The sequence below is a fragment of the Lissotriton helveticus genome, chromosome 3_1, assembly GCF_964261635.1.
Source record: "Lissotriton helveticus chromosome 3_1, aLisHel1.1, whole genome shotgun sequence".
Taxonomy (NCBI): Eukaryota; Metazoa; Chordata; class Amphibia; order Caudata; family Salamandridae; genus Lissotriton; species Lissotriton helveticus.
The window spans coordinates 1,689,869,095-1,689,887,520 of NC_136061.1; the positions used below are offsets into that span (position 1 = coordinate 1,689,869,095).

General features: G+C 47.8%; 1 protein-coding gene across 1 annotated transcript in view; it reads right to left on the reverse strand.

The window, feature by feature from the left end:
- LRP1B (LDL receptor related protein 1B) overlaps nucleotides 1-18,426 on the reverse strand; it is a 3,812,342-nt gene that overhangs the window by 822,964 nt on the left and 2,970,952 nt on the right. Inside the window, exon 51 of the mRNA XM_078683424.1 lies at nucleotides 16,367-16,486. Coding sequence (XP_078539550.1) covers nucleotides 16,367-16,486 — 120 coding nt within the window. The remainder of the gene's footprint in view (nucleotides 1-16,366; nucleotides 16,487-18,426) is intronic.

The window sequence follows — 18,426 nt, forward strand, 5'->3', positions numbered from 1 at the left end:
TACAGATAAAATAATGTTGAAAGCATCGAGGTGCACACAATTAATATTGATCTTAGCGGTATGTGTAAGTTATGCAACTACATCGCCCACAATCCTTTAGCCTTGACAGGAAGTTTTGAAAATCATGTGACTTTGCACAACCACGCCTTATAGGTAGTTGAGAGTGAATGATTATTGACCGTGATCAAGCCGTCTGTAGGCGGTGAAACGCGTTGGTAGCTAACTGCAAGAACTTTGGTGCAATAAAGAATTGAAAAGAAAAGATTCTCCCGAGTGCGTGCTCATTGCCTGCGAGGGTATTTTTGGAAATATATATATATATATATATATATATATATATATATATATATATATATATATATATATATATATATATATATACGCAATACCTCGCAGCGCTCCACCACTCAGGTGAAAAACAAGGCATGGACCACTTCTTGTGAAGCATATAATTTATTCGCCCCAACAGCTAGTCATGACGCGTTTCGGCTGTCCCTGCGGTCATATATATATATATATCAAATCTCACAAGTTTCACCAAAGCTTGGAGGAGCCTCACACAGGTAGGTTTTGTAATGTGCATTTATTCAAGAAGGCTGCAGGCAGTTTCTGTAAAAACAAACATCCTGTGCCGACGCGTTTCGAGTCCTCCTGACTCTTCATCATGGGCAATAGCACGTTTGCAAAAGACCGGCTTCAGCAACCATTATAATCTAGTAGTCCCCGCCCCAGTGGGCGTTGCCGGTTGCACTGTTTCATGGTACTTGTGGTTGCCTTGTTCAACTCCAGTGAGTCCGTCTTTCAGCAGCGTACGATAAATTAATAACCACAGTGGGGTGAGGTAGTTGATACTTCTAGCTGCCGCACATTCACTCCTTCGTGAGCACAGCCTCCTGTAATGATCACACCGGGTGGTGTGGTCGTCGCTGCATTACAGCTGGGCCTCCTCCGCGACCTGGACCTGCCACTAATATCAAATCACACACACTCTGCAAACGCGCCCCCTGCACAGTGTAAGTTGGCAAATGTATTCCCCTTGAATACTGAGGGTCCCTGGAGGCCAACTAGCCCACCAGGTACCTCCAGTAGGCGCCACCAAGCTGCATTGCAGAGAGATGGCCCGAGGCCACGTCCCTTTTTACAGCTCTCTGCAAATGCACCTCTGTGCATACCAGTGGTGGGGCAATGAAGTTCTCTTGTGTCCTGAGGACCTTAGGACACAAGTGGACTTCATCCCCCTTACAGCAATGCACCAGGAGCTGCTTTTGCAGAGTGGTGTAAATTGAGCGCTTGGCCTCCAACCACGCTCAGCAATCCAGGTGTGTGGTGCTTACTAGAGGTTCCCAGTGGGCTAGTTGGCCCCCAGGGACCCACAGGAATGAAGGGGACTTAATACCCCAACTTAGAATTCACCAGGAGGCGCATTTGCAGAGTGGTGGGGGAAGGTGGGTGGCCTTTGTCCACCCCTCAGCAATATGTAAATGTAAATGTAAATGTATTTCGATTTATATAGCGCACGAATCACCCAGGGGTCTCAAGGCGCTTGCTTAGGGAACCCGTCCTGGTATTCCCCTGTGAGATACCCCGGCAGGGTATTCACAAGGTGAAAGCCAGGCATCCCGCCGCAAGGGGCCGTAGTGGAGATTAAGCAAGCTATTGCCCAGAGTCGCAGAGTGTGACCCCGTGAGTCGAGTAGGCACCGGAGCGAGAATTGTCGAGTCCGTGGAATTTTTGAGCCCGAGACCCACCGAGGCGGGGAATCGAACCCTGGTCCACGGCTGATCTCAGCTTCCGGGTCTTCCGCCTCTAACCACTGAGCCACGCTTCTCCACTGTGTGGGGCTTAGTGGAGGTAAGAGGTAGGCTGGTTGGCCCCTGAATGAGCCCCAGCAGCGAAGGGGACTTCAATCCCCATCCAAGTGCGGGCCAGGAAGTGTGTTTGCAGAGTGGTGGGGAAAGGGGGCGTGGCCTGCTATGACAACTTAGCAATCCTGCTGTGTGGGACTTACTGGACGTAATAAGGAGTAGTTGGCCCCCAAGGATATCCTTGGGGACCAGCTACCCCTCTTGTTACCTCTAGTAAGTCCCACACAGTGGGATTGCTAAAACGTCTTCGGAGGCCTTGCCCCCCTTTCTCCACCACTCTGCAAAACGCACCTCCTGGCAGACTACGGGATGGGGGAAGAAGTCCATTTTACTCCTGAGGGACTTTGGGGGCCAAGAAGCACTCATGGTACCTCCTGTAAGTCCTATGCCGCGGAATTCCTTAGCGCTAGTCGGAGACCCACCACTCTTTCTCCACCACTCTGCAAACGCGACTAGTAGTTAAAGAAGTGTTTGCAATGTTATAGGTTTCACATTTGCGAGAGTTTGAGCTATTGGCAATATAAATGTAAACGTTTTTAATGTTTTTCGGAGTGGAGTGGATGTACGTTGTGAGTAGTGTAATTATGTGGTAAGTTGTGCAGTGAAATATGTGGATAGAAAATATGTGGTATTTATTTTATAGGGGTTATGTAGAGTGGATTATGTGTTATGGAGAGTAATTATGTGGTATGGTTGTCTGTGTTGTGGAGTGGTAATGTCAGGTTTAGTCTTCCTCGTTTCCATAGAAGCTCAACTATAAACTCAATGAGACAAAGAAGAAGGAATCACTGACAAGCACTTCTGGACCTAGTCAGAGGTATGAGCAGAGCCACTGGACGTATGCAACTGTTTGGCTGCACTGACTTTCGCACAGATATACATTTCTGTCATTAGCCACATAATTCATCATCTGCTCCCTAATCCATATATTTGAACAAAAAAGCGTTGTTTCTAGCTCAAACGGCTTAAACGTTACCACAAATGCAGCAACAAGTGTTACAGCGTGTTGGAAGGCCCTTTGCAAACCTAGAATGGTCACCTGTTAATTATTGCTAAATGTAAGTGTTAAATTGGTACTAATGTACAAGCCACTCTTGCTTCCTTCTGCCCCACTCTTGCCTCTTTCCTCTATCTGCATTTCAGTTGCTTCTTTCTGCACATTTCATTTTTTCTGCACTTCTCTTGCCTCTTTCTGCAAATCTCTTCTATGTCCGGCATCTCTCTTGCCTCTTTCTGCATGTCTGTTGCCTCTTTCTGCACGTCATTTGCTTCTTTCTGTACCCTCTTGCCTCTTTCTGCACCCTTCTTCCCTCTTTCTGTACCTCTCTTGCCTTTTTCTATGCCCCTCTTATGTCTTTCTACACCTTTTTTGCATCTTTCTGCACATCTGTTCCTTCTTTCGGCACTTCTTTATGTTTCTTTCTGCCCTTGACTTGCTTCTTTCTGTACCCCTCTGGCCTCTCGCTCCACTCCTCGTCCCTCTTTCTGCAATTCTGTTGCTTCTTTCTGTTCTTATCTTGCTTCTTTCTGCACCTCACTTGTTTCTTTCTGTACCCCTATTGCCTCTTTCTACACCTCTGTTTCCTCAGTCTGCCCACCTGTTTCCTCTTTCTGCACCCCTTTTTCCTTTCTGCAACACTCTGGCATCTTTAGGCAGTTCTCTTGCGTCCTTTTGCACCTCACTTGCCTCTTTTCGCACCTCTGTTGGTTCTTTTGCACTGCTCTTGCTTCTTTCTGCACCTCTCTTGCAAATTTCTGCACCCGTCTTGCCTCTTTCTGCACCTCTTTTACCTGTTTTGTACCTCTCTTGCCTCTGTCTGCACTTCTGTTCCATCTTTCTGTACCTCTTTTGCATGTTTCCGCAACTCTCTTGCCTTTATCTGCAGTCCTCTTGCCTCCTTTTGCACCTCTGTTGCTTCTTTCTGCACTACTCTTGAATCATTCTGCACCCCTGTTGCTTCATTCTGCACTTCCCACGCTTCTTTCAACACATGTCTTGCTTTTTTACTGCCCTCCTGTTGCCTCTTTCTGCATTCGTTTTTCCTCTTCCTGTACCTTTCTTGTCTGTTTCTGAATCTCACTTGCTTCTTTCTGCACTTCTCTTGCTTCTTTCTACACCTCTATTGCTTCTTTCAGCAATTCTCTTGACTCTTTCTGCATTTATTGTGCCTGTTTCTGTACCTCTCTTGCCTCTATCTGCACTTCTCATGCCTCTTTCTGTACCTCACTTGCTTCTTTCTGCATCCCTGTTGCCTCTTTCTGCACCCCTCTTCGTGTAACTCTCTTGCCTCTTTCTGCACCTTTCATGCCTCTTTCAGCACCTCTGTTACTTCTTTCTAGGAGAGGTGTGGCGCCGCGGCCAGGGCGACTGACGCTGGAATCTGGGAATCAGGGTTCGATCCCCGGCTCCGGCGGCCGGTTAGCCCAGCACCATGTGACTCTGGGCAATAGCTTGCTTAATCTTCCCGACGGCCCCCAGCGCCTAGAGACCCTTACGGGTGATTGTGCGCTTTACAAATGTGGATCATTATTATTATTATATTTCTGCACTTCTCTTCCTTCTCTCTGCATCCCTCCTGCCTCTTGATCTACCACTCTTGCCTTTTTTGTGAGCACCTCCTACCTTTTTCTGAACACCTCTTGCCTCTTTTTGAACCTCTGTTGGTTCTTTCTGCACTGCTCTTGCTTTTTTCTGCACCTTACCTGCCTCTTTCTGCACTTTTGTTGCTTTTTTCTACACCTCTATTGCTTCTATCAGTAATTCTCTAGCCTCTGTCTGCACTTCTATTCCTTCATTCTGAACCCTTCCTGCCTCTTTCTATACCTCTCATGCATCTTTGTGCGCCTCTCCTACCTCTTGCTGCACTCCTCTTGCATCTTTTTGCACCTCTGTTGGTTCTTTCTGTACCCCTCCTGCTTCTTTATGTACCACTCGTCTCGCTTGATGCAACTCTCTTGCCTCTTTCTACACCTCTCTTCCCTCTTTCTGCACCACTCTTGCCTCTTTCTGTACCTCTGTTGCTTCATTCTGCACTTCTCTTGCCTCTTTCTGCACCCTTCGTGCCTCTTTCAGCACCTCTGTTGCTTCTTTCTGCACTCCTCTTCCTTTTTTTCTGCACCCCTCGCGCCTCCTTCTGCACCTCTGTTGCCTCTTTCAGCACCTCTGTTGGTTCTTTCTGCATTGCTCTTGCTTCTTTCTGCACATCTCTTGCCTCTTTTTGTTCTTCTCTTGCTTCTTTCTAAACCTCTGCTGCTTCTTTCAGAAATTCTCTTGCCTCCTTCTGCACTACTCTTGCTTGTTTCTGCACCTCTCTTGTGTCCTTCACATATGTAGTTATTCACACATGTACCACTGAGACATCCATTCACTCACCAACACATCCATACACACACTCACCCACCCATACAGCCCCTCACAGGCGTACTTTGAACCCATACATCCAGTGAATCACCCACTCACAAATCCATTCAGTGACTCACCCATACCCCACCCACCCACACAGACACTCAGGCACCCATACAAATACTCAGACAAGCAATCAATAACCATATAGACACTCATGTAGCTACTCACCAACCCATGCACCCGATTATATACCAACAGATAGACTGATACAGATAGTCACACAGTTTATTCACTAACCCATGCATTCAGTAAGAAATGTTGGATCACTCACTTATACAGCCAATATTACACCTACTAAATCATCCATTCAGACAGTCATACACCCACTCATTCTCCAATACACCTTGACCTATATTTATATATATATATATATATATATATATATATATAAACATATTTAAACTTTACAGAAACACACAGTCACTGGATGATGTAATCAGTGATGTTATCAGTGATGTCATTTGAGATGTCAACAGTGATGTTATCAGTGATGTCACTGACCATGTCATGAATGATGTAATATGTGACATCATCAGCAGTGCATTGTGGGGACGTGAGTTATAGTTAGCTCAACTAACTAGTTTTGTGCAAGTGAAATGTCCAACTAACTATAAAGTCCCTGAAACCGATGTTTTTTTTCAGTGAATTGCTATGGTTTTTTTTTTTTTTAACTTTTTATTGAATTTAAAGAACAAGAAAATAGAGAAACAAAAGAAAACAAGGCAGTCCAGTACAAGCGTGTCATCATGTGGTTTGTGGGGGGGGTACATACGTAAAGCTAACATTATCGCATTCAAAATATACTGTGGGATGGGGGGAAGAGAAGGAGAACAGAAACAATCAATATATCTATACTTCTGCGGAGGAAACATAAGGTTGGGAGGAAGACAGGTCAGGATCAAATTCCGAAAGGGGGGGGTACATATATCTCCACGGTACGCGTTCCATTGAGTCCAAACTTTCCCCCACTTGCCAGGTCTGCCCCGGGAGACATACACAGTCTTTTCACGAAACATGGACCAGTCCATGTTCTGTTGCCATGCCAGAATCGTAGGAGGCCTCTGAGCGCCCCAAAGCTGGGCAATGTCACGCTTGGCTATCATGTTACCCAGTGTCACCCATCGAAGCTGCGCTTGGGTACAATCATTCGGTTCCCAAACATTCAACAAGCATCTCCCCGCTTCAGGCTTCAACCGCACACCCGTAACCTCACTCATTACCTCATGCACGCAATTCCAATAGCGCAGTACAGCAGGGCATTCCCAAATGATATGTAGGAACGTGGCCACCGTACCGCAACCACGTCTGCATAATCCATCCGCCGAGAAGCCCATGCGCACCAGACGCGGACCAGTCACATACACCCTATGAAGAATTTTGAGCTGGACAAATCGAAGGCGTGCCGGAATAGCTACCTCTTTAGGAGAAGAGAGTGCAGCCTGCCAGTCCTCATCATCCAGCTCCAGACCATCACTAGTCCACAACGCCCGAAGGCTATCCAATAGATCAATCCTGGTATTGATTAACTTTTTATAAATGAGGGAGATCGTGCTATCAGGGACATGCCCATCCAGTATCCGATCCTCAAGCGGGGACGCTTCCGGAACATCCGAACCCAGGGGGAAAACAGACAGGACCGCGTGTCGGACCTGTACATATCTAAAGGATTCCCTATCATTCAGTCCATAGTCAACTTTCATTTCCTCAAACGATTTGATCCTACCCTTGATCCATACATCATCAACCTTGCTGATCCCAATCATGTCCCACCGATCGAACCCCTTCGACCGCCAGAGGGAGCCAAGTTTATCCGAGGCATACAGCGGCGTGGCACGGGTCAACTTATCAGCCCAGCCTGTAGCAGCCGTGGCCCGATGCCACACCTGCAGGACTGTTTTAGTGGGCCCCGTAAGTGACCCGACGGTCGACTTCGCATACAGAGCTCTGTTGTAGTCACCACCGGGCAACAACCATTTATCCATCGCAAAGGCCGGGTTTGGCGAAGGAGTGTAGGTGCCATGGTTGATGGCCCCCAGCTGAGAGGCCCAATAGTAGCGACGGAGGTCAGGGAGAGCGATGCCGCCATCGTACCACGGGAGTGTAAGCTTCGAAAGGGCAATGCGAGACCAGCCCCCCCATAGCAACTGCCTCTGGAGGCCTTCAATCTCCCGAAAATATCCAGCCGGTACCACATCGAGCGTATTCTGAAGCGCATAGAGAAATCAGGGGAGCGACATCATCTTAAACAACGCTGCTCGTCCCAGAGGGGAGAGAGGAAGCCTACTCCACGTGCCAACATCCGCACGGAGGCGCTGGAGGGGGGGCAGCAGATTGCGTTTATATCGAAGTGCGGGGTCCAAGGTAATAAAGATCCCCAGATACCTAAAACCCTCCAGTACCACCGATATGGGACAGCCACGTGGCAGAAGTGGAGCGTCACCGGAAAGAACATAAATACAGGATTTTGACCAGTTGATAACTAGACCGGAATTTTTATGAAAGGAAGTCAAAACGTCAAATAGGACGATTAACGACTTACGAGGTGATGTAAGGTACAAAAGTATATCGTCTGCGTACAGAGATATTCGATCCTCAAAGTCCGGGGACCATCTAATTCCCTTCAAGGACGGTTCCCATCTCAACCAAGCCGCCAGTGGTTCCAGAGCTAGGGCAAACAAGAGCGGGGACAGAGGACAACCTTGGCGTGTCCCCCTACCAAGAGCAAAGGGGGTCGAGGCCCGCCCATTCACCATCACCCTGGCTAAGGGGTCAGCATAGAGCAACTGCACCCAGCGAATAAAGGCGGGTCCAAAACCGAATTTACTAAGGACCGCCCAGAGATAAGGCCACTCGATCGTGGCCGGCTCCCGCAGAGTCCCCGCTCTTGCGAGGACTCCATGCAGTCGCCGAAGATTAAGTGCCGTGTTTCGGTGAGGTATAAATCCGGACTGGTCCGGGTGAACCAGATCGCCTATAACAGACACCAGACGATTAGCAAGGACTTTGGCCAGGATCTTAGGTTCAGCATTGATCAGGGAAATAGGTCTAAAGGATTCACAACGGTCACGCGGCTTACCCTCCTTATGGATAACTACTATGGAGGCCAGTCTCTGGTCAGGAGGAAGAAACCCCTCCTCCAGTGACTCCAAGAACATCGATCGGAGATACGGCGCCAATACATCCGGACAGAGCTTATAAAGCTCAATGGGGAGTCCATTCGGGCCCGAGGCCCCCCCCGAGCGAATCGAGCGGATAGCGGTCGCAATTTCATCCACAGTAGGCGGAGCCTCCAACAGATCCCTCTCTGGATCAGACAGGCATGGGAGCGAGATATGACGTAGAAGCAAGTGGGAGTCCCGTTCTGGTCGGTCGGACACCGGGGAGTACACCACCCGAAAATAGTCAGCAAAGCGTGTCACGATTCCAGCTGGGTCAGTGATATTCACACCATTTTCATCCACCACAACAGGAACTACCCGACTCGCACATTCTCTCCTATCCAACCAAGCCAACAATTTCCCAGCCTTATCACCCACATCATACAGCCGCCCCTGCCGTTCACGACCCATCTCTTTCACAGCATCAGTCACCAGCGCTCTATATTCAAGCTGTTTCAGGTCTAGAAGGTGCAGCTTCTCAGGGGAGACCCCAGAATCCAACTCCCCTTCAAGGGCGGAAATTTCAGACTCAAGACGGACAACCTCCTCCCGCCTACATCTCTTAACATGGCCAATCGATGAGAGGGCCTGGCCTCGAATTACAGTTTTGTACGCTTCCCATAGAGAAACAGAAGAGGTCACTGAACCAACGTTGTCAGCAAAGTAGTGATTGATCCCTGCAAGGAGTTCCTTCCTGGTCTTAGGATCGCGGAGGTACCACGGGTTAATCAGGGCGAGACGACCCTCCGAACCCAGGTGCGCGTTCACAACCAACCACAGCGGGGAATGATCCGAGATACCCCTGGCTAGATGTTTAACCTCCCCTATTAGGGAAGCCTGAGAGGAGGGTATCAGTACATAATCAAGTCTCGAAAGGCTACCGTGGGCCCCAGAGTGGAAGGTATACTGGCGTTGCCCAGGATGATGTAAACGCCAGCAATCAGCCAGCCCCAGCGCCTCCAGGAAGTCCCCCAGCCAGGATTGAGATTGTGCGATAACACGGGGAGGGTAACGGTCAAATATCCCAGACACTACCGAATTGAAATCCCCCCCTACCACCAGCAAACCTTCGGGGACACCCAGAACCACTCTTCCCAGATCGGCATAGGTCGTAGTTTGGAGGCCCGGCGGTATATAGACCGAAAACAAAGTGATCACCTTCCCCTCCCAGCGCCCAACAATGGCGGCGTACCGCCCTCTATCATCAAGTATAATATCGTCTACAGCGAGAGGGAGGGAGGTCCGAACCATAATACCCACCCCCCTGGAGCCAGAAGTGAAACCTGAGTGTGCAATGAGACTATAGCCACGCCTATTCAGTGCATGGCACGTGTTGCCGAGCAGATGCGTCTCCTAAAGCAAAACCACATCTGGAGACAAGCGTCGTAGCAACTGCAAGACCACCCCCCTCTTAATTCTATCACCCAACCCATTGACGTTCCAACACAGTATACGTAGTCCCCTATCCCCCATCCCACAGGCCGCCCCAAGGTCCCCCCACCCCCAACGCAACACGTAAATGCAGAAGATCATCAGTACAGTGCCTTGAAGAAAACAAAGAAACAAAAACCGAAACCCCTCAACCCCCCAAAACATCAACATACCCCCCACCCCGCACCCCTGCGTAAGACTCAAAAGCCACCCCAACTTGCAGTGTGCCTGTCGCCCTGATATACAACTAATCTACGAAAAGAACCCCTGAGGAGGAAGATTCACCCGACCCCCACCCACACCCCGTTCTGACAACACAGTAGCAGACAATATTTGCGTTGCATCAAACCACTGCCGAAAGTCAACATGTTGGTCCGGGAGCCGATTATGCTCCTCATTCCTGCTCCACCGGGCCGCCCCCCGCACCACCGGAGTGATCAGGACGGTCAAATTGTTCTCGAGGGGGCAGTGAGTCCAGCCAGTCGCTGGCTGCTCCAGGATGATCAAAGAAAAATGTTCGATCATTGTAGACCACACGCAGTCGAGCCGGGAAAAGCATGGCATATTTCATGTCTCTGTCCCGCAGTCTCCTCTTCACCCCCTGAAATCCAAGGCGCTGCTTCTGAACCTGCTGGGTGAAGTCCGGGTAGAAGTTAACCGCAGCATTCTCATAAGCCGTAGGGCCCAACGTGCGGGAAGCCTGTAGGATCACGTCTCTGTCACGAAAGTTAAAGATCTGAGCAATGATGGGGCGCGGGGAAGCTCCAAGCTTAGGCGGGCCACCCGGGATACGGTGGGCCCGTTCTACTGCAAAAAACTTGCTAAGGCCTTTGGGCGCTAAATGATTCAGGACAAGGTCCTCCACTAGTAGATCCACCGATGACGATTCCGTCGTCTCCCGGACCCCGACCAGTCGGACATTGTTCCGTCGAGCGCGGCCTTCAAAATCATCCAGGCGTCGAGAGAGGTAGTCACGGGCGGACCTCAGGTTACCAACTTCAGTCTGTAATTCGGAGACGTCGGTAATAAGGCTAGATGTCTTCAGATCTAGGGATTTGACCTTCTCGTTAGTCTTCGCAAGGTCCGCCCTGATCAGGGTGACATCTATGGCAACTGTGTCCAACTTATGGGTCAGGGCCTCGTATTGCTGTCCTAGCGTGGTCTTCATCCCATTAATGGCGCCCATGACGTCTTTCAACGACAGATCTCCATCCAACAGGGAGTCGTCCCCAAGGTTGGCAGGGGGTTTGATCGGTCCACCTGGAGAGCCCTTAGTGAGGGTGTATCGATCCATGACGTTGGACTGCACAGAGCCTCCTCGAGCTGCCGATCTGGTCTTGCGTCTTTCTCCCTCGGGCTTGGTGGCCATTTTGGGTCGTGCCCCCCGAAGGGAACTCTGAGACCTAGTGAAAATGGCTACACTCGAAGCGCCCTCAGCAAGCCGGAGAATCGGTAAAGGCCAGCCACCAGTCAAGGAGCAGTGAAAACCAGGATCGCCAAGCACCTGCGGGCCATGTGAGAGGAGCAAATCACCTAGGCGACCAAGGCAGAGTCCATGAGGTGGAGGCACAGGAACCAAAACCGAAAGTTGGAGACCGGGCAGGGGAGAGTCACAAGTGCCGTTGTTATTCAATTACCACCCGGCTGGCAGGGAAATCAAGCCCGGGGCAGCACCATGGAGCAGGCCAAAAATGGTCAAAAGTCCGTATTTCCGGCTCCCGGGAGCCTAGACGAAATGCGGAAACGAGGAAATGATCAGCAGGGTCACGACCACAAAAGCCCGTCGTCCAAATCAGGATAAGGTGCAGGATAACCGGTGGAGGTGGCGAGGGTCCGGGAGCTCTGAGCTCACGCGACCATCTTGGGTGCGCGCTAAGCTCCTCCTCCTGCTATGGTTTTTTAAATGCTAATTTCTAACTATACCTTCTCTGAAATGCCCGAATGCTTTGAAAGGGCACACAGAGGTGAATCATCACTGCATGCTTGGTAATTGCCCATGAAGAAGATGCGGTGTAGCCTCGAAACGCGTCGGCATGGCACAGAATTGATGGCAACTGAAAGGCGAGCAACAGCGAGGCAGTAAACCGGATGGTGGGGACGTCCTTGTGTGGCCTTTCAAAGCATTCGGGCTTTTTTTGGTATATATATATATATATATATATATATCTGTGGATCCACTGACAATGGCATGGTCATGTTTCGCTGACCGCAACGTGAAAGAAAAGATGCGGCTGACATTTTGTCAATCGAATACACTGTTCTCGGGGGTATAAAATAAAAATTTGATATAACGACTCAGGATAAAGGTATCCTGACCCCAGAAGGCGGATAGGGCCCCTGGGATGTCCCTAACAGACCCCTCTATGTAAATCGGTGACAGATCCAGATCCCAACTAAAAAATATACCCACTCACAGAACCATTCATACACTCACTCAAACACCCACTTACACAACCACAAACCACTCATACACCCATACAACCACTCACATACCCACTCAAAGACACAGAACACCACTCACATACCCATACAACCACTCACTTATCCACTCAGAGACCTAGAGACTGCTAACACACCCACTCACAGACACACAGAGGTACTCACACAACTACATGCAAACTGATATGGTCACTCACATACCCACTCACTGACCCACACAGTCACTGCCTCACAGACCCACACAACCACTGACACACGCACTCACAGCACATTTACAGGAACATTATAGTTAGGAAATAGCATTCAAAAACCGTAGACATCCACTGAAAAAGACAAAGTTACAGGGACGTTATAGTAAGGAAAAAGCATTAATAAATGTAGAAATTCACTGAAACAACTCACGTTTACAGGGACATAGTGGGTAGGAAATAGAATCAGTAAAACCTTAGAAATTCACCCAAAAAAAATCAAAGGTTATAGGGACGTCATACTTAGGTTCAGATTTGACACACACAAAACTATAAAAATTCAGCCATTATAGTTATCTCAAGAAGCTATAACTCATGTCATAAGGTAACTGTAACTTGCATCCTTGCCATGCACTGATAATTACCACACATATTACATAACTCATGGCATCTTCTAGGACATCATTGATATTATCACTGCAACATTGGCAGTGAAATTATTGATGAGATTTTACACAATACTTGCATTTCAGATACACTGGGAAGCACATCCTTTGGGGTGGGGCCTATAACACCATTTGGTCAAGCAACAAATATACATATGGGTTGGGAGTCTGATATCCTGGAACCAGGGTAGCTTGCTCTGGACTCTAGCTGCATTTCACTTGTTTTCTTTATTTCTTGGAGTGGATTAGAGAGCAATGCACCAATCTGCCCCCTCAGGCAACTCCACTGGCTCCCCATACAGAAAAGATGCTACTTCAAGCTGCTGACCTACACACACACAAGACTGTACACAATGAAGGACCCATCTACCTTTCACTTGCCTATACTCACTCATCTACCGAAGCAGAAGTGGAGGATGATCCTTCTCCCACATCACAGCAAAGAGATAGAGCAGCCTTCCCAAGCACCTCTGGAACATCACTTCACTTCCAGAATTACAAATGTTTGTCAAGACCTGGCTGGTTGAATAAGCCAAACCAAAGGTGGTGATGGACGGAGAGTTGACAATACAAACACTCACCCCCAGTCAACTGATTTGGGTTTAATCCATCACCGTTCTTTAGCTCACTCCGCCACCCCAGTTCAGACATGGCCATATGCAAATCAGTCTGACCCTGTGCCTCATGGGAACAGTCCGGCCCGAACTGCCAAGCCAGGTCTTCCCTGGACCGGAATCAAGCTTCCCAGGACCGGTTTCTGGCATTACAGCCGTCTTCAGCCGGGCTTGCTTGACTCCAATGGCAAAGTGAGCAAGGGACTCACGTCTGAGCATACCCTGCCAACTTTGGGCGAACAAAGAATAACCAAAGGTGGTGATGGACGGAGAGTTGACAATACAAACACTCACCCCCAGTCAACTGATCTGGGTTTAATCCATCACCGTTCTTTAGCTCACTCCGCCACACCAGTTCAGACATGGCCATATGCAAATGAGTCTGACCCTGTGCCTCATGGAAACAGTCCAGCCCGAACTGCCAAGCCATGTCTTCCCTGGACCGGAATCAAGCTTCCCAGGACCGGTTTCTGGCATTACAGCTGTCTTCAGCCGGGCTTGCTTGACTCCAGTGGCAAAGTGAGCAAGGGACTCACGTCTGAGCATACCCTGCCAACTTAGGGCGAACAAAGAAAAACCAAAGGTGGTGATGGACGGAGAGTTGACAATACAAACACTCACCCCCAGTCAACTGATCTGGGTTTAATCCATCACCGTTTTTTAGCTCACTCCGCCGCCCCAGTTCAGACATGGCCATATCCAAATCAGTCTGACCCTGTTCCTCATGGGAACAGTCCAGCCCGAACTGCCAAGCCATGTCTTCCCTGGAACGGAATCAAGCTTCCCAGGACCGGTTTCTGGCATTCCAGCCGTCTTCAGCCGGGCTTGCTTGACTCCAGTGGCAAAGTGAGCAAGGGACTCACGTCTGAGCATACCCTGCCAACTTAGGGCGAACAAAGAAAAACCAAAGGTGGTGATGGACGGAGAGTTGACAATACAAACACTCACCCCAGTCAACTGATCTGGGTTTAATCCATCACCGTTCTTTAGCTCACTCCGCCACCCCAGTTCAGACATGGCCATATGCAAATCAGTCTGACCCTGTGCCTCATGGGAACAGTCCAGCCCGAACTGCCAAGCCATGTCTTCCCTGGACCGGAATCAAGCTTCCCAGGACCGGTTTCTGGCATTCCAGCCGTCTTCAGCCGGGCTTGCTTGACTCCAGTGGCAAAGTGAGCAAGGGACTCACGTCTGAGCATACCCTACCAACTTAGGGCGAACAAAGAAAAATCAAAGGTGGTGATGGATCAGTTTACTGGGGGTGAGTGTTTGTATTGTCAACGCTCCGTCCATCACCACCTTTGGTTTTTCTTTGGTTAAATAAGCCTCCAGGACCTGCAAGTGCATGGATAGCCTCTTGTGTGATTAGCCACACTTTATAAATCCTGACTGATTGACTGATTGATAGACTGGTAATTACTCAGGCCACATACCTATCCTTCCCGGGACGGGCCCCGAGAACACTGTGCCACTGGAACCAAGCTATACCTGACTGACATTCCCTAACATTACTGCGGAATATTTTTCTTTGTTATTTATAAGGGTGGGCGTAGTTCGAGAAGTAGCGCTAAGCAAAGCTACGCGAAGTGCACTTCGCACTACGCGAACTTCACGTAGCACTACGCGAGCTGCGTAGTAGCATGTTTGCACTGTGCAAGATGCATTTTCAATGATTGCACAGTGCGAACAAGCATCCGGCACTGTGCAATCATTGAAAACGGCATCTTGCACAGTGCGAGCTGTAGTTTTCTGCTGCTCGGGTAGATTTTTACTCGAGCAGCAGCTTTCTCAACGTCAACTGGTAGTTTCTCATCGTGAGCGGACGCGAGCATGCACGACCACTCGCAATGAGAAACCTGACCTCCCCGCGTTGAGAGTCTCTCCGGGATGTCATTTTGCTTGTTATCGGTCGGGAACATGACGTTGAGGACCGCGAACATGCAAAAAATTACCGCTGCACTACGCTACACTGCGCTACGCGTGTTCGCACTGTGCTACGTGCAGCTCGCATAGTGTGAAGATGCGCAAACTTCGCAAACTACGCGAGTGTAGCGTAGTGCTTCGCCCAGGGTTAGTTATTTAGCTGTAAATTTATGTTCACTAATAAGTCAAACTTCGGCTCATTCTTTCATCTCACAAAATTGAAGTATCTACTCTTGATTATCCTTTGAGTTTATTTCTTCAGATAAGACAAAAGAGCTCCTTGGCAACACAAAGAAACAGAAATGTTTTTTCAACAGGAATGCAAAATAAGGAACTGAGGATTCCGAAAAGCATTAGGCCCTTCCATCTTTTGAGCCAATTGGAAATCATAGATATAATATTAAGGGATCAGACCGCGTAATGGGTGGAAATGAGAAAGAAAGCAGCAAAGACATTTCCAGGTTTGTTAGGAACTATTTGTTTTGTAGTGTTTCCCAATGGGCCAGGAAAGTAACATTCAACCTCACAAGGAAGCAACCAGATGTGAAATTGGCCGACCATGACCATGATAGTGTTCCAACGTGAGAGCCTGAAAACTGATTAAAAAGGACAAGCCAATATGTGGAGTACCTGGGTGTATCAGAGAAACACTACACTTTTATTCTTCAGAAGGGGCTCAAAGTCATGTTAGATGCAATTGTCACTGCCATGTAATCGAAATCCATATTTTTGCTCATCTGTCCCATAAATGCATGACATGAGTATTTATTCATTCAAGCAGATAAAAAGTTTACCTTTCTATAATAATGTAACTGATCCAGCATCGCTGTGCGGGCGTAATTCACTAGATAAGAACACTTTGCTTAGCTTGCATTTGGAAAGATTCAGTTGCTTACCACAAAGAGTGTCACTCTCATCAGATCCATCCCCACAATCATCGTGCCCATCGCACAGCCACTGTTTGGAAATGCATTTATGTTTGGAGCAAGCAAACTGAGTCCAGGAGCAGGATGTGTCTGAAATACAGAGAAACATTATTGAAGGAATATCAAATGACTAAGAAGAACATGTGCATGCAGTGGCCATCTACAAAGGAAGAAGTAAAGCATAGAAACATTTAGATAAAGTTGTGATATATGCCTGTGTGTACTTTTTGCGATTCTTAATTGAGTATTGTATTTGTGTAAGAATTCACGATTTGAGGAAATGTAGGATGAGATGTGATTTAATGGTCTGAGCTGCTTCCTTTGCAACTGGGGGACCAGGTTGGCACAACACCCTGTGATTTGGGCAAATCACTTAACCTTCCTGTGCCTAAGAAAAATGGCTTGTGTAATGAGGTTATATATTACCTTTTGTAATCAAAGCAGAAAAATAAACTGATACTTTGATGAGGCTAACAGAATAATTCATTTCAAACTTTCCTGAATTGTTCAGCAGGAACCACCCTGGAAGCATCATCAAGGCCTCTCCTTGTCCTGCTACATGTGACGAATAAAACTACATTTTGATAACATGAACAAACACACTCACCCATATATAATATTTATTTTTGGTAGTTTTTTTAGAACACTATAATATCGACTTATGGGGGTCACCTCATGCATACTCATGTGATATCTACATTTAATTTATATACATATATATGTTCACTGAAAAACAAAGGTTACAGGGACATTATAGTTATATTTCACTTGTACAAAACCATAGAAATTCAGCAGTTAGAGTTACCAGAGCTAACTATAACTTATGCCCCAACAATGCACTGCTTATGACCTCAGAAATTACATCTCTCATAACATGGTCAGTGACATCACTAATGACATCTCTAATGACCTCACTGTTGACATCTCAAATGACATCACTGATGATATCTTTGATGACATCTTTTATGAATGAGAGTGTTTCTTAATATTAAGGTAAGTGGCTATGGGAGTGTGTGTCCGGGCGAGTGAGTGAGATTGTAAGTATGGTACAGAAGAGTAAATGTATATGTGACAGAATGTATACATGACTGAGTGGTATGTGAGTTTTTCTATGGGTATGGAGTGGCTGTGCCAGTGGGTGTATGATGAAGTGTGTGACTGTGTGAGTAGCTGCATGGCTGAGTGAGTGGGTATGTAAGTGGCTGTGATGGTGAATGAGAGGTGAATGAGTGTTTGGAAGGGTGCGTGTACAAGTTTGCCAGTGGCTGTAAATGCTGAATAAGAGGGTGCATGAGTGACCGTATGAGTCATTGAGCAGGTGCATAGGTGTTTTATGGATCAATTAGAAGGTACATGGGTGGCTGGCTGTGTAGGTACATGAATGAGTATGTGAGTGGTTGCATGGGTGAGCAAGTGGATGTGTGGGTGTATATATGAGTAAGTGGATGGGTTTGTGAATGGGTGTATGGGTAAGTAAGTGAGTGTGAGAGGTTGTATGGGACAGTATGTGTTTGTCTCAGTGACTGTATAGGTGAGTGAGTACATGTGTTAGTAGATGTATGAGTGAGGAAGTGAGTGGTGTGTGAGTGACTGTATTGGTAAGAAGGAGCTGTGTGAGTAGGTGTATGGGTGACTTATGTAGTATTTGAGTGGCTGTATGGGTGTATGAATTGGTGTGTAAGTGGCTGCATGTCTGAATGAATGGATTTGTGAGTCTCTGTAGTGGTCAGTGGGTAGGTGCAGGAGTGGCTGTATATGTGGGTTACTGGTTACATTAGTAGGCTTTATTGGTGAGTTGATGTGTGAGTGGCTCTATGAATTAGGGACTAGGTATCATAGTGTTTGTATTGGTCTATGAATAGGTGTCAGTGGTTGAGAGTGGAGTAGGTGTATGAGATGTTGTATGGGTTGTACGTGGGTGTGTGAGTGGTTCTGTGGATGATATAATCAATTATGTCAACAGTGAGGTCAGTTGAGGTGTAATCAGTGTTGTCATTTGAGATGTCATTGTGATGTTATCAGTGATGTCA